At 38.2% G+C, this 18,836-nt stretch overlaps 3 protein-coding genes across 3 annotated transcripts in view; 2 read left to right on the forward strand and 1 right to left on the reverse strand.

Moving 5' to 3' along the window:
• The window catches only part of ift122 (intraflagellar transport 122 homolog (Chlamydomonas)), a 38,357-nt gene extending 30,734 nt beyond the window's left edge, over positions 1-7,623 (forward strand). The window contains exons 23-29 of the mRNA XM_027166887.2: positions 883-983; positions 3,584-3,749; positions 4,733-4,844; positions 5,004-5,132; positions 5,706-5,782; positions 6,710-6,874; positions 7,174-7,623. Coding sequence (XP_027022688.1) covers positions 883-983; positions 3,584-3,749; positions 4,733-4,844; positions 5,004-5,132; positions 5,706-5,782; positions 6,710-6,874; positions 7,174-7,260 — 837 coding nt within the window. The 3' untranslated portion in view covers positions 7,261-7,623. The remainder of the gene's footprint in view (positions 1-882; positions 984-3,583; positions 3,750-4,732; positions 4,845-5,003; positions 5,133-5,705; positions 5,783-6,709; positions 6,875-7,173) is intronic.
• Positions 7,624-7,804: 181 nt separating this feature from the next.
• LOC113655986 (rhodopsin) lies at positions 7,805-11,910 on the forward strand. Its single transcript, XM_027166885.2, has 5 exons — positions 7,805-8,570; positions 8,759-8,927; positions 9,288-9,453; positions 9,779-10,018; positions 11,174-11,910. Exons 1-5 carry the CDS (start codon positions 8,210-8,212, stop codon positions 11,300-11,302), a joined length of 1,065 nt encoding a protein of 354 aa, XP_027022686.1. The 5' UTR covers positions 7,805-8,209; the 3' UTR covers positions 11,303-11,910.
• A 152-nt stretch (positions 11,911-12,062) lies between these two features.
• The window catches only part of plxnd1 (plexin D1), a 91,121-nt gene continuing 84,347 nt past the window's right edge, over positions 12,063-18,836 (reverse strand). Inside the window, exons 34-36 of the mRNA XM_027166884.2 lie at positions 16,644-16,784; positions 14,894-14,968; positions 12,063-13,057 (exon numbers count right to left, since the gene is read on the reverse strand). Of these exons, the coding sequence (XP_027022685.2) occupies positions 12,941-13,057; positions 14,894-14,968; positions 16,644-16,784 (333 nt within the window). The 3' untranslated portion in view covers positions 12,063-12,940. The remainder of the gene's footprint in view (positions 13,058-14,893; positions 14,969-16,643; positions 16,785-18,836) is intronic.

Below are 18,836 nucleotides of genomic sequence, written 5' to 3' on the forward strand. Positions count from 1 at the left end.
GTTAGTTTAGGTATTCTGCAGAACACCATTAAATATGTGAATAAAAATAGAAAGATATGGCAAACCTGCAGTTCTGCCTAGAGGACAAAATCCACCAAAAGTCAGTGGTTGGTTAAGGAGTGTATTAGTTAGAGAAGCAACCACTGAACACCATTCATGAATATTTATGAGGTCATAATATTTATTCTCTATTTTATAAATAATTTTGTTAAAGTACTATGCTGTATGTTAATGTTTTATGTAGTCTTGGCAAATCCTAACTGTCATGCAGATACATCCAGATTTTGTCCTAACTTTGGAGTGAGTCATTGCTTACACCACACATGGCAACACAGCATCATGTCTCTAAAATGATTTGATTCTTTAAATAAATGACTCATCTTGTTTTTGAAAGGGTTTCCCTTTGCCAGCATTGCCTTATTTCCATTCGTGTAGTCTTTTGGAAAGTGCAACTGATTAAAAAAAAGGGACATTTTATATTGAATACTGTCTCTCACTAACCATTTTACATAAATGCTCAGTGTCATATTAATGAGAAATCCAGCATAGAATTAGATGTTTTTGGCAGCTCTAGTTTACTGCATAAGTGATTGAACTCATTTATCTAGTTATTGAGTTGGTGGTAGGTTTTTGGTTGGTGCTGTATATTCATTATTCCTGTGAGAAGTTAACACTGTGGGTTATACGGATGATGGCATAGACATTGTTAGTGCAGTTATAATGTTGTCTTTGTGCAAGCAGAACAGAGCTGTGGAGATGTTTTTTATTATGAACGATTAAATATTACAGTATAGGGAAAAAAAAGATAAATGCGTACATATGGAAATTGTATGTTTGGTATCTGTGAGCAATTGCTTAAAACTTTGTGTGTCTTTGTTTCAGGTCGAGCCCTTCAGTTCAAACATGCCCGAGACTCTTTTCAACCTCTCGAGATTCCTTTTCCACAACTTGACCAAAGATATTCCTCTGGGCATCTCCAAAGTGTATCCTTTATCAAAACACATGTACAGATCGAGCAGCCCTGAACGTCTGCAGGGTGCTTGATCATGTACCGACCTTTTAATAAGTGCTCACTTGAATCAAGGATATTCAAGTATTTAGAATACACTCTACTCTTTCCTGTATGTGTGTGTGTGTGTCTGTGTGTGTGTGTGTGTGTGTGAGAGTGAGAGAGTTGATTGAGTCATGAACTGAATGCATATTAACTCTTCTCACATCACCTTTAGATTTAAGAATTCTGATGAAGTGATACTGTATAAGTGATGAAACCCTTCAGGAAAGTGCGTCTCTTTTACCCAGTTTGAATCAAAGTGACAGAGGAAGAGTGTGTGCAGGCAGGCAAGCGTGACGGTGTGAAGGCTAAAGATGAATTTAGATCTACAATTTTTGCCACTATAATTTAATTGGCATTTGGACCTGTCTTCAATATCTCACTTTTCTCTGTCTCATTCACACATCCTCTCTCTTCTATCTATCATTATCTCTGTTGCACATCCTCTACTGTATGTGCCTCTCTCTCTCTTTCTTACTCTCTCTCTCTCTCTCTCTCTCTCTCTCTCTCTCTCTCTCTCTCTCTCTCTCTCTCTCTCTTTCTCTCATTTATTGATGTCTTCTAGTTCTTTTCTCCTGAGTTACCAGATGTTCATGACGCCGAGAGAATGAACATATGGCAGCTGCTCCCTATTTGACAATGTAGAGAATGAGAGACACGATTTGAGAGAAAGTGGTACAGTGGGAAAAGAGGTATGAAAGAAAAAGCTTGTACTCCCTTCATGGTGCTACCCCGAGTATGTGAGTGGCATGAAGCAAATTAATTACCGAAAGAGATTTTAGAAATGTCAACTCTTTTTCTGTTTTTTTTCAACGGCCTTTCATTTAGAAGGATTTTGGCCTAATACACCTCTACATGGAATGTTCACACACTGCCTATCAAGTAGAGTAAGAACAAGAAGATACAGTCACTAGGTACTTTAATAGGAACATCTGTACTCTTGCTCATTCATGCAATTATCCAACCAAAGTTTTCCATTCTTCAGCCATTTAGTTTGCGTGAGTCTGAGCCCAATGTAGCCTCAGATTCCTGTTCTCGGCTGACAGGAGTGGAACCTGAAGTGCTCTCCTGCTGTTGTAGCCAATCTACATCAAAGTTTGATAAAGTGCACTCTAAGATGCTTTTTTGCTCACCGCACTTGTTAAAAGTGGTTATTTGTGTTACATTATCCATTTTAACCATTGTCCTCTATCCTCTCTCATTAAGTACCTGCAGTACTGCCACTCACTGGATTGGGTTTGTTTTTTTTGCAACTTTTTTTGGTGTATGCTCCAGAGACTGTTGAATATGAAAATCCCAGCCGTTTTTGAAATACTCAGTCCAGCTCATCAGGTACCAACTTCAATGCCATGGTTAAAATCACTGAGATCACTTCCCCCCTATTCTTATGTTTGCTGTGAATATTAACTGCAGCTTTCATCTTGTATATGCACTGGCAAATATGCAAAGCTCTGCTGCCACATAATAGGCTGATTGCGTAATTGTATAGAACAGATGTACAGGTGTTTCTAATAAAGTGGCCACTGAATTTAGAGAATATGGTGGGCTGTTTCTTAAAAAAAGGAATTCCAACCATCTGTTTGCATCAGTAAATGTGACAGGAATTAGAAACAAATTGAAATGTACTTAAAAGAGACTATGGGACAGTAGCAACAGAATACTGTATGATGATGCAGAAGGCGTGCTAACAGACAGGGGCCTTCAAAGATTGTACCAATATGTTTCTTTTTTTAATTTGGTAATTTATTTGGTTATTTAATTTAAGTTTTTTCTAATTTCACTAATTGCTATTATATATTTTGAGTTATTGTTATCGCTCTCCTGTTGGCACCCCTCTCCCTAAATGTTCAGTGGTTTAGCCCAGTCATGGTAGGTGGGCTACTAATGTCTTTGAGAATGAAGCAGACGAAACACTAAGATTGAAAGGAAAATAAACCAGTGAACAACAAAATGTAGAAAAATGTATATTACCCAGTTTTGTTTTGTTTTTTAAAGTAAACTTGCATTGTGTCTTACGTAATAATTGAGAAGATTATGGTGCTGAAAAATACACAATCTATCACAATTTGTGGTATTTTCAAGATTCCTCTTCCCTCCACCATCTAGAATTAAACAGTGTGTCTGTAAACTGAAGACCTGCATTTGGGAAGTAGGCTGTAAATTATATGTCCATCATATACAGTCGAAACAATAGCTTTAGTGTCATACGGTATTCTTCTGAATAATAATTCTTCTTTTAGGTGGGGTTTCAGAGTTCATTTATATGAGCTTGTGTGTGTATTGTGTATTTTCTGTACCCATAAGAAAAATCCTGTGTAGCCAGCTGTAAATTAAGAATAGCAGGAGACTGACATAATTTACATATTGCTCACTGATCCCATTTACAGTTTTACATTTCTACTTTTATCCTCTTTTATAATAGTTATAAATGTTTAGAAGGATCTATATGGCAGACATTGGGCATTAGTATTGATTTGTTGTTTGGGTGTGAAATGCTGTGATTGATGCTTTGATCCTTAACGGACAGGACAGCTATACCCTGTATGCATTAGCAAAACAAAGTAAGGCACTGGGGGCCTATAAGGTGGCACGGCATGCCTTTGAGAAGCTCCAGGGCCTGAAGATCCCATCTCAATTCCAGGAGAGCATGGAGCTCAGCTCACTCACTGTCTGCTCTAAACCTTACCGTGATAGCGAGGTGTGTATGTGTGTGCTCTTAGTATCAGGTGCTCTAACTATATGATTCACATTATTTAAGATCCTGTCTACCAAAATGTTTCTTATTCCTCAAATTGCTATTGTGTCAAAGCAGATCTGATCAATTAGTGCATTCTTTATTATGACATATTTTAAAATCAAATTTTATATATTTTTTGTATTTAAATATAATTAAATGAAACGTGACCTAGCGTGTGTCATTAAATGTTACATTACATACATGTAGTTCTTATTAGACTCTGTGGCTAAATCTCAATTAATACACTGATGAGCCATAACATTAAAACCACCTGCCTGAAACAGCTCAGACCCATCAAGGCATTGAAATCCACAATAAATGTAGTTGGTGAAATGGGGCCTCCCTGGATCACACTTTTTTCTGGCACATCCCATAGATGCTCGATCAGACTGAAATATGGGTAATTTGGAGGCAACACCTTCCACTCTTTGTCATGTTCCTCAACAATGGCAGGGAACTTTATCCTGCTGAAAAAGTCTAATGCCATTAGGGAATATGGTTGCCATTAAGGGGTGGCTTTGAGCTGCAACTAAGTTTAGGTTGGTGCTACACGTTAAAGTAACATCTGCATGAATCCCAGGACTCCATGTTTTCAGCAGAACATTGTCCAGAGTATCTCACAGCCTCTACAGGCTAAACACTACACACTGGGAACACCCCACAAGGCCTAACGTTTTGGAAACATTTTTGCCTAATATATCGTGATAAGATAGGTGTAATGTTATTCACCTTGCCTGTCAGTGATTATAATGTTGTGGCTCATCAGTGTGTGTATTGCCGTAATACAGTATATAATAATTTTGCCTTGCTTATATTAACTTCTCTATTTGTGTGTGTGTGTGTGTGTGTGTGTGTGTATGTTGCTATAATACAGTATATAATAATTTTGCCTCGCTTATATTAACTTCTGTATATGTATGTATGTGTGTGTTTATATTTTTCAGGATTTAATTCCAATGTGTTACCGCTGTTCCACCCACAACCCACTGCTGAACAACCAGGGCAATGTCTGCATCAACTGCAGGCAACCGTTTATTTACTCTGCCTCCTCTTACGGTAAGTGACCAGCATATGTCTCTCTGTCAAAGCAAGGGGCCGTTCCCAAATTCGTTAATATTTAAATGGATCACTTTATCCTTTTGAATCCTTATGGAATACTATTAGATTTGTTGTATAGACACTAAATAAATTGTGTTTGTGTGTCCGTGTGTTTAGAAGTCCTTCCTCTGGTGGAGTTCTATCTAGAGGAGGGGATCACCGATGAGGAAGCAGTGTCTCTGATTGACCTGGAAGTTCCTCGAGCGGAAAAGAAGACAACCCGCTGGCAGGAGATGAACAGAGGAGGTAACATTTTACCACACACACACACACACACACACACACACACACACACACACACACACGTATATTGGGTATTTAAATAAGTAGTATGCAAAAGGGCGTATGCACGGTTATAGCTAAGTGAATTAGAATCCCTGGCGCTGGATTAGCTCTGCTTACGCACTCTTCCCTAAGTAGAATGAAGGACATCAAATGTGACACTTAAATTCAGTTGAATTAGAATAACGTGATGTGGTTCCTCAAGTATGTTAAGGGACATTTTAGATAAAATTCTACATTTTAGGCTTTTGAATAAGCCACATATTCTATGGGGATTAAAGTTTCATCATATTTACAGTGCCTTATTACTTCCTACTATTTACAAAACACTTTTTTACCATCCATATACAAAGATGAGCAGAGAATGTGCTGTACAATCTTTATAATTTTGTATGAAACAGAGCAAGGGAGAATATACTGTAGCAGAGTGTGAAGATGAGCAGGTTTAGGACAATGTGTCAAACCATTTGAAACGGATGGCAGCCAAAAGTCTTGTGTGTACTCTTGCAGCTCACTGTAACTGTGTGTTTGTTGCAGATAGTCAGTTGCTAAGGCTGGATGATGATGTGGAACATTCTGAAGAAGATCCCTTCATGTCCAAGCTAAGTTTTGAGGTGAGAGAAATATTTACAGATTCACAATGAGAGAGATAAATGTGTATAAACTTACATTTGATCTTTACATAGCATATATTCTCAAGGTTAATGAACAATCCTTCTTCACTATCAGCATATAATGCAAAGCGAGTATCTGTATCAGTAAAGTGCTCCAAATATTCATCCCTCTTTCCCTCCTTCTTCCTTTCCTTTCCTTTCCTGCCCTGCCCTGCCCTGCCCTGTCCTGTCCTGTCCTGTCCTTTAACTGTCCTTACCTTACCTTTACCTTTCACCGTCCTGCCCTGTCCTGACATTTACCTTTACCTTTACCTTTCACTGTCCTGTCCTGTCCTTTACCTCTTCCCGTCCTATCCTGTCCTGTCTTGTACTGTCTTGTCCTCTGATGAGACCCCTGAAAAGCACTGTGAAATAAAATCCTGTAGAAGCAGTAATAGAAATGTCAGCCTTTTCAGCATGTTGTGTAAATTCTGGCTCGGACAGTGCCTCAGCCTCAGCTACATCACTTGAATTTAGAATCGGTTCATGAATCTTGATGAATGTTGTTTTTTATTTGGGGGTTTTAATCCCACAGTTATTATTTTTGTTTGTACCTGTGAACTTTTTTTGGTTCTGCATCCCACAAGCTACTTGCCTAATTTAAACCACCATGACCCTGATGTTACTAAGGATGAATGAATAAAGACTTTAAGAATGCATTGCACAGCAATTTGTTTGTTCTGCAAGCTTTATATCTGACTGCCACATGAAAGCAAAAAAAAAGTTTAACATTCCCAATGTACACCTCAACATTCAACCAGATGTCCTGAAAACATTTCTGCCAAAAACAGAATAGTGTGCCTGCTATTCCTATCCTGTCTCTGTATCTATTCTGTTACATCTCTGCTTTACTACTGTCTGTGTGTCTGAACATCTTGTGTCTTACAGCAGGGGGGCAGTGAGTTTGTTCCAGTTGTGGTCAGTCGTGCAGTGTTGAGCTCCATGTCAAGAAGAGATGTTTTGATTAAGCGCTGGCCCAGGCCTCTGCGGTGGCAGTACTATCGCTCTCTCCTGCCCGATGTCAGCATTACCATGTGTCCCACTTGCTTTCAGGTACACACACACACACACACACACACACACACACACACACACACACACACACACACACACACACACACACACACACACACACACACACACACACACACACACAGTGTTTGCATGTTTTGTTTTTTATTTTTTACCACAGGGGCCTGTCAGTAAATGAGCAAATTAAATCAATCTGTCAGACCTCAATTGCTTTTTTTTCTTTGTTCGTCACACAATATTTAGTTCACTTCCTGTTTCTTATTCATTTTTCTCCTTTTGTACTTCACTCTGATTCTGCTCTTCCTCTGGTTCTCCAACAGATGTTCCACAGTGAGGACTACGAACTATTAGTTCTCCAGCATAACTGTTGTCCTTATTGTCGCAGACCAATCGATGAGCCCAACTAGTGCAAACGGACTCAAAGCATTATACAGTGTGTATTTATAGGGTCTATGGATTAGCCTGAGCTGAATGACTATGAGCCTTCACTGGAGATTTGTATCATGGCAGCATTAACGTGGCGATGATCCTCAAGCCTCAAGAAAAGCGCCACCTCAGCCGATAGCTCTGATAGGATTAAAGAGATCAGGATACTCAGCCAGTGAAAGGCGATTACAGCATTTGGAAATGGCTGGAGTGTGCAAGATGATGCTAACAAATGTTAACAGGGATATTTTTTTTTAATTCCAAGAAAAAATACCAATTTTTCTTTAGTCATGGGCTTGCTTTAAATAATAATAATAATAATAATAAGAAGAAGAAAAGAAGAAAACTATAATATTCCATATATTTTATTGTGGTACCAAGGATGTTTTTTTTTTTTTTATACAGTTACTGTAATATTTTCATAATTAATTCATTTTCAATAAATGTTTTTTAAAGATATACATATGCTTAATGTTAGTTATTTAAGAAATTCGGAATTTTGTAATTTTATAGTTGTAGTAGGCCTAGAATGGAAAATGGGTAGTTATTTATTTGCTCTGAATATTTGGGGGGAAAAAAAATGACAGAAAGAACAAAATGTAGAAGAATATAAGCAAATCTTCAAACTCTGTCTTCTGTCCTTGAGTGTATCTTAAGGATTAGTCACTTTCTTTCTGACCTTGCGGCCTATTTTACCAAATTACACTAATCTCCCACTTTCAGTGAGGTTAATCCCTCAGGAGGGCGGCATATAAGAGAGCTGCTCAGTGTCCTGTGGAGTTGATTACTTGTTCTTAGTGACTGACCCTTTCTCCACATTATCTACAATTCAAGGTTTTTTTTTTTTTTTTTTTTTTTTTTTTTGCTTGTTTGCTATTTTTGTCTGTTTTTATTTTCCGTCTGTTTTTGTTTTGAGTTGTTGTAGTCATCATGAACGGGACGGAGGGTCCAAACTTCTACGTGCCGATGTCTAATAAGACAGGCTTGGTGCGGAGCCCTTTCGAGGAGCCTCAGTACTACCTCGCCGAGCCGTGGAAGTATTCTCTGCTAGCCGCCTACATGCTTTTCCTCATGATCACCGCCTTCCCGATTAACTTCCTCACACTTTACATCACAGTGAAACACAAGAAACTCCGCACACCGCTTAACTACATTCTTCTGAACCTGGCTGTTGCCGGTTTGTTCATGGTCTTCGGAGGCTTCACGGTCACTTTCTTCACTGCCCTGCATGGCTATTTTGTCCTGGGTGTAACTGGGTGCAATATTGAGGGTTTTTTTGCCACCATGGGAGGTGAGTTAATTGTGAGATGTGTACAATAGTTGGGTTTGAGATGTATGGTGTCAAATATTATGTTTAATTTTATTAAAGAAGGTATTATCTTATGTAAAAGCATATGGATTACCTATAGAGTAAAATGTAGTACTGCAAACTTCTACATATTTAAGTTTATATTAAGAAATCTTTTTTTTCTTCAATAGGAGAGATTGGCCTGTGGTCCTTGGTAGTTTTGGCTATTGAGCGCTACATTGTGGTGTGTAAGCCGGTGTCCTCATTTCGTTTCGGAGATAAACACGCCATCATTGGAGTTGGCTTCACTTGGATCATGGCCCTCACCTGTGCTGGCCCACCTCTGTTTGGTTGGTCCAGGTATGAAAGTTATTTCATTATAGTTCACGAACTCTACATGAACTGACTTGGCTTTCGTTACACATCCTGTTTTGCTGCTTATCCAATCCGATTACATGCATTTATATTGATTATTCAGCTAAAGACCCAAAAACTAGCTACATTTCCATGAGACATTCATTCAGAAAGGGGAACATTGCCCTTTTAAAAGACTGAAACCTTACAAATTTGAGATGATTCCCGTTGATATAATGTGATCAGTATGTTAAGAGCATCATAATATTAGTTTAATCGTAAATATGGTTTCTTGCATTATGCGCTGTGTTTTGTGTTTTGCATTCAGAAACCTTTCTGTGTCTGTGTGTACTTGTGCTCATGCAGGTATATTCCAGAAGGGATGCAGTGTTCATGTGGAATAGATTACTACACCCCAAAGCCTGAATACAACAACGTATCATTTGTCATCTACATGTTCATCCTCCATTTTTCCATTCCGCTCCTGATCATCTTCTTCTGTTACAGCCGCCTTCTCTGCACTGTTCGCGCGGTGAGAATCAATCACACACACACACACACACACGCACACACGCACACACGCACATACGCATGTGTACACACACGCATTTGACATGCTGTTACTTGTGTTTAGGTTTTTACTTTCACATCTTATTGCAAGGTCCCATATTGATAGACACACATTTTAGACACACATTTGTGCATAGTTTAACTACAACGACAAGGCACTTGTGAGACAAATCAATTATTTGTCTGTCTATCAATATATCTATCTCATCTAAGCTATCACCAGGAACCACAAATTAAAACCATTCAGTCCATACTTGCTCAGTTCCTGCTGTGTGCTGTTTTGCCAGGCTGCAGCTCAGCAGCAGGAGTCGGAGAGCACTCAGAGGGCAGAGAAAGAGGTCACCCGGATTGTGGTCGTTATGGTGATCGCATTCCTGGTGTGCTGGTTGCCGTATGCCAGCGTTGCATGGTACATATTCGCCAACCAAGGCTCTGAGTTCGGACCCGTTTTCATGACCGTGCCGGCTTTCTTCGCCAAGAGTTCAGCCTTTTACAACCCCGTCATTTACATCTTCCTCAATAGACAGGTACGACAGCACAGCAGTGTCAAACTACTTCTTTGTGTATCATTTTAGGTACTTGTGTATATAGATAATGTATCTGGTACTTATCAGGAGAACATCTGGTGATAAAAGATTCTAGCTTAATGTAGCTATAAAGAACAATCCAGTGATTTGGAAGATATTCATAGTAGCCTGTTTACATGTTTGAATTGAAACAATTGGATCATTATAATAGATCTTTATGTGTAGTATGTGTTTGTGTGTGTGAGTTGGCCCGAGGGGAAAAAACAGTCGAAAGATGTTATGTCTGATTTCTGAAAAACAGATGTTTTATACTTTGAAGTTTGTATTTTAAGAAGACAGTGTTTTTTTTTTTGACCAAAACAATAAAGTAGTGTTTTTTATTTAGGCTAATTTCTACTCTCAGCTTACTTTGCTAGGTGTAATTTTCTCACGCAAGGAACATCACATTGTGATTAAAGTGTTAGATAGCAGTGTTAGGTGTGTTACAGTGAAGACATAAGAGTGATCAGATAGCAGCTGTTGAAATGCCATAACACAGAAGAGCTCTTACGCAGTCTGTACTGAAGACAGTGGACAAAGTTAAAATGTTTAAATGAACTAATACAAATACAGTTAGTAAAACAGAACTCACTATTGGAATGAGTGATTTATTACCTCGCTGATCTTGGACATGGACATTTGAGACATTTCCCATTTTATACTTACAGTAGAAGTTTAACATTAGTCAGTGATGTTGTTTTCCATTTGTAAGGTAGGTTATAGGAGTAAAAGTAGAAAATGTTCAAATTTGACCGCAGGATTTTCATAGGCCACTACACATAATGTAAAAACGCTCTATAATAATCTAAAAATATTGTTGAGTCAGATGAGAGAAGTGAAAGCTGAAGCAACAAAAGTCATTCCACTTGTTTACGCTGTCCTTTAGGTTTTCTGGTGAACTTATGATCAGGCTCACATGACTATATTAGTAATTCATAACCACCAAGTTTTCTTTCTGGAAGTACATATCAAACATGTGCATGTGTAGGATAGGCAAGTTCATTTGCGTTATGCTTCAGACACCACAAAGAAGAAGAATAAATATGGTGCTAATTCATTAGTTAGCAATTACCATTTATCATGTTATAATACTAGTGCTGTTATTCCATTTTATAGTTCAGGAACTACATGATGGTCACCCTGTGCTGTGGAAAGAACCCACTTGATGAAGATGAGACCAGCACCACGTCCTCTGCGAAGACCCAGACCTCTGTGGTCACAACAAGCCAGGTAGCCCCTGCCTGAACCTGTGACTACTGACCCTCTCGACTGAACACCACCAGTGAAGTAGCCACCTGTACGACCTTAAAAAGGCTGATTGTCAGTTCTCCTCTTTACATTTACGGTTAGTCTCCTGATATCAGTTACTTCTATACAGTTTGTTAATGGAATCCTGTTGTGCCGTTGTAATATGCACACTGGAGCATGACATGTCGTCTAATGTAGCTTTTAATGGGAACATGTTCAGCAGAGCTTTGATACTTTTCATTTGTTTTCATTATTATTCACCCCCCCATAACGTAGTCCTTCATTACGCTTATTAAAAAGTTATTACATACATCTGTAGTTTATGCTTTTAGCATGAACTTTTATAGTGAGGCCCTGCTTTTAATCCATTACTCACTGCGTGTTGTGGTGTGTGACGAGTGAATGATGCGATGAATGGGGAAGAACACCAGACAGATGTGAGTCATGAAAAACATCTGGAGGCATCAGGGATATCACGTTCAACCTTTGGGATTCTATTTGTGTTTGGTTCATTCGGTTCGTTGTTACCGGAAGTGTTAGGATGTGAGCATTATCGTGTGAATTGTCGTGCAATGTGAAATAATAAAATTAAGGAGAAGAAAGCTGTTTTGTCCATTTTTGTGTTCCCTGCATTAATACACTGTGAATATTTCCACATTAAGTCTAATCTGATGGTTTGAATAGGGAAATGTGTGTGTACTGAGAAATACTAATTAATACAACATTTGTGCTTTCAACGTAATGACAGAATGCATACTCAAGGTCATAGGTTTATTTGATAAAATGTCCCTCTTTTTCCACGAAAGTGACACATTAAACATCAGGCAGATTATCCAATACAATTAATCATAATAGTTCTTAGTTCTATTATGGTTTAGACTCAATCTAAACCTTGCATTCAACAACTTTCTAAATCCTTTAAAACAGCCTGCAGCTTCATCTGTATGCCCATAACCTTTAAATCACATGGACACGGATTGATTTGTTTCTTTCACCGCCAAGGTTACATTCTACAAGCCACCAAATCTGATGTTTTCATTCTGAATCATCCCTCAAAGACTAGGCACAAGGAAATAAATTTAAAACACACCAGATTTTGATCAAGACAGCTTGAAGGAACGGTAACCTTTACACAGCGCAAGTTAGGAGGACTTTCCCCATTTTCTCTCACATTGAAATTATTACGCTATAAAAATCATACACAAAGCTATAAATATTGCTATGGAAATTTTTTTTACTGTACAGTCCAGTGCATCATTGGCTCTTCCCCAGAGCGGGGTCAGTGCGTGAAGTAACCACAGGAACTCCTGGTTCCATAAGTCCACATTTAAACAGCCTCCCAACATGACGTCAAGTGAAATCCCATCAGTCCCCGTCTTGTTAACAGGCATAATGTGTTTTTGGATTGCATATCAATAAAAGAAAAAGCTCTCAGTCAAAGATAGAACAATTGGCACCAAAATGTTTTTTGTTTTGATTCAGTTTATAAGTGTCCATCCTTTTTTCCTCTCTCTTTTCTTTTTTTTGGATCAACCCTTGGCTTAGGTTTGATCACCGGAATGTATTGTAGCGGTGTACAGGCAGTGTTTTCATAGGCTCAGGACCTGTGGAGGATGCATTTGGATTGGCTGGAGTTCAGGCTTCGCTACAGCACTCGTAAATGTTATCCTCCACAAGGGCGATGACCTGCTCAAACTTCAGCTGCAGCTGTGTGCGTCTAGCAGTCGGGTTCGAGTCCAAAGCGGTCACCACCTGTCACAAGGAGAAACGTATATATTTCAGATAAATACATATTTATTTGTATATTCTAATGTTTGTTTGTCGTAGCTCAGTACAGTACTTAGAATTCTGTCATTAACCATGTTTTATTAAGCAAGAACATTTAATCTCTGAGCTCAGTCAAAAATCTAATGACTGAGCAGCTGTTAATGACTGTACTGCCCACCAGTTCTTGTCCCAGATAATGAGTATACAAGTTTAGAGACTTACTCAACTAACTAACTGGCATTAACTTACTACCATGTTCTTAATGTCCAATCAATGATCAGCATTGTTTTTAATATCCAAATACTGATCACAAATATTCTCAATGTGCAATTATCACCAATGTTCTCAACATCCAATCAATTATCACCAATGTTCTCTACATCCAATCAATTATCACCAATGTTCTCAACATCCAATCAATTATCACCAATGTTCTCAACATCCAATCAACTATCACCAATGTTCTCAACATCCAATCAATTATCACCAATGTTCTGAACATCCAATCAATGATCACAATTGTTTTCAGTTTCCAAATACTGTTCACAACATCCAATTAATCACCGTTATTCCCAACATTCAATCGCTGATAACCGTTGTTCCAATCACTAAACAACCTTGTCCTTCACAACCAGTCACCGATCTCCATGTTTCCTAACTGCCAAACATCATCATTATTCACAACATCCAATCACAAATTAGCATTGTTTTGAACATGTTAAACTCTTTATGATGACCTAAAGCAATAAAAATTATATTTTTGAATTGAATAATTAGTCATTAATAACAGCAAGAAAACATTTTTCCTTCCGAAAGCATTTTCCTCCATTTATTTTCAGACTTTTTCTCGTAATACATTTGGTGAGAAAATGGTCATCAAAATTAAAATGTAAATTAGTTTATGATGTAATTTAGGGAGTTTTTGAGAAAGCATTAGCTACTTTCCCTCGATAATACTTGGCAACACTGAAGTGTAATCTTTAACAGCTCAGCTAAATGCTGTATACACAGGATTCCGCCTCACTTGTGTCATCTGGTTTAAAGCATCTGCTCAATGTAAACACAAATTTCAGAAAAACATGGTCTAGTCAAAGAAGCGCCTATGAACAAAAGTGCATCCAGTTTTCAAACATTTCATACGATTTCTGCACTCTTGACCTTCACCTAGCTTTACAACTCCACTTCATCATCCGGAAATGTGGCGAGAGAAAAGAGAAAGTGCAAACAATTTGTCCACTTTACACACACGCAGCGCGTCACAGACATCGCACGCCCTCACAATGCTCGGCAGATCCAGCTAAGCTGCTGTTTTCTAAACCCCCATGCAGTTAGTCTTTCATGTCCAGCAGAGCCATTCACTTAGCATTATGCGTGTACAGAATGAGCTCAATCACACACGCCTGCAATCAGCCATGTTTTTCACTGCGCCGCTCCAACATGCTGAGGCTGAAGAATGGGTATTAAAACAGCCCCGGGGATTAGCGTCAGGGTGCCAGGACGCACACGCACACTCACTCACACACACAAACACACACACACACACACACACACACACACACACACACACACACACACACACACACACACACACACACACACACACACACACACACACACACACACACACACACACAGTCACTCAGATGATATACTGCAGGTGGGATGGGAAAAGGCCACTCTTATCAGGCATATGGGAGGTGTGTGTGTAAGCATGCATGCATAAGCTTGTTAGAAGAGTTGTACAGAAGTGTACTCTGTCTGATTCTTACTCACTGACTGTAACTCCATTACAGCACATGAAGACAAGTTAGAACTCCTTACCTGAGTCCGGTATCTTTTGGCATATTTGTAGATCTCGGTCAGGGCCAGGTTGGTGTTGAACTCGTTCCGGTATTTCTGTTAATCATAGACAAATGTGTTAATTAGATTCATTCATAAATTAAAAAAAAACATCATCTGACTCCAGCGAAAAGTCACATGACCGAGAATGTGTCGTACTGCTAATCCATTTTTTTTGTGTTTAGCATAGAAAGGTATACATAATATAACAAAAATAATGTGTCGTATTTCCAGTTCACTATGCTACATAACTTGATTGACTTCTCTAAAGAAACCTTTACTAGTAACATTCATCCTTCATGATCATTGCAGAAAGTTTAGATACAGTTCCACATCATTTTGAGGAAAAACTGTATATTTATGATTTATAAATAGAGAAGTGTCAAAGTATATTAGATAAATTTGGACAATAACTTATTTTTTTAGCCTGTTTTGCAGATTTCAGCAACAAGATGTTGGAAACTTTCCTTTGAGATTCTGGTCCATGTTGACATAATTACATCACACACTTTTTATTTAGGTGAACTTTAATGCTGTTAATCTCCTGTTCTATCACATCCCAAAAGATTGGAATTCAGATCTGTTGAACTCCAATGTTCATGGGAGCAGTTTGAGTGACTTTTGCTCTGTGTGACATGGTGTATTATCATGATGGATGTAGCCATTAGAAGATAGTAAATTGTGGATATAAAGTGATGATAGCCACAATTTATCACATGATCACCAACAATACTTAAATAATCTGTGGCATTCAAGTGACATTTGAAAACATTCCCCACATCATTACACCACCTCCACCAGCCTGAAAAGCAGGTTGGCTCCAAGGATACATTCTGCCACCTGTCCCTCAGCAGATTTTCCATTTTTCAAGTCTTCATCTGTCCAGTTTCTGTGAGTCTGTGCTCACTGCAGCTTCAGCTTTCTATTGGAGGCTGACAGAAGGCTGTCAATCCACCTCAAGGTTCAATATGTTGTGCATTCTCAGATGTGTTTCTGTGAGTTTTGTGCTGAATTCTCTGTATTACTGTAACCTTTCTGTCAGCTTGCATCTGACTGGTTATTCTCAGTTGTCCTCTCTCATCAATCAGGGGTTTCAGTCTCTAGAACCGTCGCTTATTGGCTGTTTTTTCCTTATTGCATCATTGTGAGTAAACTCTGAAGACTGTTATGTGTGAAAATTCCAGGAAATCAGCAGTTATAGAAATACTCAAACCAGCCTGTCTGCCAGCAATAATCCTGCCACATGATGTCAAAATCACTGAGCTCCCATTTTTTCTGCATTATTTTATACATTGCACTGCTATCACATGATTAGTTGATTAGATAACTGCATGAATGAGTAGGTGTTCCTAATAAAGTGTGTAGCCTTGCATTTTTCCATAAACAAATAATTTTGATGGTCATTTCTCACTGCTGTATCATTTATCACTGCTGTACCCATCATTTTATATCTTTATTCATTTATAATATAGTGCATTGAGAAATATAATGAGGTTTTTAGTTTCCAGACCTAATTTTTTTTACAAGGTTGCAGCTAAAATTAAATTCATTTTCATAAAATTAAATTCAAAATTAAATTAAAAAAGGTAAATTCTGCTTAAACATTTTCCTATGGAATCTTATTGTCATTAACAATGAAGGCTACTCTCTGGAAACATCCTCCTCCTATGGATTTTTTTTATCCAGTTATATCACCAACAGGAAAATGTGTAGAAAGTGTTCAGGAACTCACGCGTGACTCCTCGGCTAAATGCGCGTTCATCTCCTGCTCGCTGAGCGGCGCCATCTCTTGGATCTGCTTGTAATAGGACTGAACCCTTTTCTTGTACTCCGGGATCTCTTTAGCATACAACAGCTTATTGGTGGGGGAGTCCTGTCAACCAAAAAAAACCAATAATAATGAATGACATGCCTGTTATTTTTTTCACTGAGTGTGTTGTGTTTCCTGTGCAGTTCTCCAGACCATAATGTAATGTAACTCCTGGAAAAGTGTGAAAAGATTAATGCTGAGCAGTGTTGTGTAGTGTACAGGTTTCCCAGGTTCCTCCTCAGGGACTCTAATGTGGGACATTTTTTATTCTGTTCCACTTCTGCACACGCTTGAGTCCAGGCTGTAGGATGATGATAACTTGGTGCAGGTGTGTTAGGAGCAGAGAACATGAAAAATGTGCAGTGGTTCGTGAACCATCGGTGTAATGAGATTAATTTGGAAAAAAATCCCTGTACAACAGAACAAAGTTGAATCAGTCCAGGTGAAGAAATTAAACATTTTTAGGAGAGTCTCCTCGAAATATTTTGTCAAGTAAGCTTAGTTAGTCTACTTTTAGAAAGCAAGGTTTGTTAACAGGGCGTACTGTAGGAAATAATCGATGGGGTAGAGTCACACCTTAAATTTGTCTTATTCCTTTATACCACAGCAAAAATGCTGAACATTTGAATTTGATCTTTGTTTTTGGTTCCATTTCATGTTGTGTAGCGTCTCTGAGGTGAGTTATTTATGTTATGGTGGCAATAAACCGTCCCCTCACCAACATCTATTTTTTATTTATTTTTTCCCTTTTTTTCTAAAATAAAAAGAATAAGAAATCATTTTGAAAACTTGTTGGAAAAAGTTATAGCTTTCCCTCCAATTTCTCCTTCAAAAGCATCACAGAAAACTTCACTTCACAGTAACAATCATAACGATTCAGTTTGTAATTTGTTTATGCACAGCGTCTGCTATAGAAATCACTGTAATGTTATTACAATAGAAAGGATAATGTACGATATAAAAAAACAAGCACATTTAATATAAACTGATATAAATATTGGTTCTGTATTGAGAATTCAACAGCACTGTGTTATACCAGAGAGTATAGGTTTTTATGCTTTTACTAGCCTGCTATGCTTAAGCAATATCACACGACCAAGAGTGATGATATAATCAAAATATCAACACGGCTGCGATTCTCCCACAGTACATCAACAGACAGTTGTATAAAAAGAAAATGATTACAGAATAACTGACATTTCACACACAATCTGGCCAAATGTTTGTCCTTATACTGTACATGTTTCCATGCCAACTAACAACTTAAAAATCTGGAATTGTATGTAGTGAATTTTACACAGACCAGTGACGTGATAGAAACAGCGAAATGTACAAGCACTGATATATCGAATATCATTGACTTTTAATATCAACAAGCATATCCAATCAAATTAGAGGACTGGAATAAACTTCTAGAAAGTGGCTTACACCTTTGACATTAATGGTGAAGAAGTTCTACTTGGTAGAAGAACATAACAGCTGTTAATCTCAATGCAAAAAAAGGTACCAAGGTTTATGTTAAAAAAGTTTTACTGCTGCAATGATGATGTCTTTAGAGTAAAGTATATCAAGTAAAAGTAGGTCTTAGTTGATTAACGAAATGCATACATGTGGTGTGAGATAAACAGGGTTTAGGTCATGTGTTGGTATTTATATACTATTTATTCAGTCTGTACTGAAGTGTAATTTATCAAACTTAGAAAAAGTAAAAGTGTGAGTGTGTAGATTGTTGTATCTCTAATTCCATATGTTCCAGCTCTCACCCTGTGCTTTCTTCAAGCCCTTCATTCAAACGATATGAACTCCGTAGGCAGGCGCTCCTCCCTACTAGACGGACTGTATGCTAACCGCCTTCACACGAACAAAGTGCATCGTTCGGTGTGTTACACAATTTCGATGCGTTTATGCTGATAAACAGCAGCCTAATTACAGTTGAGTCAGATAATTAAAGCAGAATGAATCCATGAAAGAGTAATCAATGTGCAATTGTCTGGAAATACATTACAACACTTCTATCAGTATATCTAACACCTCTCTCTTTCGTCCTCTTTCTCTTCTCTATGTGTGTGTCGCACTCTTTTCCTCTCTTACAGTTCACTTCCTATGTGCACTCCA

This window comes from Tachysurus fulvidraco, chromosome 14 (assembly GCF_022655615.1).
Source record: "Tachysurus fulvidraco isolate hzauxx_2018 chromosome 14, HZAU_PFXX_2.0, whole genome shotgun sequence".
NCBI classification, from domain to species: domain Eukaryota; kingdom Metazoa; phylum Chordata; class Actinopteri; order Siluriformes; family Bagridae; genus Tachysurus; species Tachysurus fulvidraco.

Bases quoted from the DNA above. Each gene is read 5' to 3' on its own strand.
- LOC113655986 (XM_027166885.2), top strand. From the start codon at position 8,210: ATGAACGGGACGGAGGGTCCAAACTTCTACGTGCCGATGTCTAATAAG. The intron at 8,571-8,758 runs GTGAGTTAATTG...TTTCTTCAATAG, and splicing joins TTTTTTTGCCACCATGGGAG to GAGAGATTGGCCTGTGGTCC. The intron at 10,019-11,173 runs GTACGACAGCAC...TCCATTTTATAG, and splicing joins ACATCTTCCTCAATAGACAG to TTCAGGAACTACATGATGGT.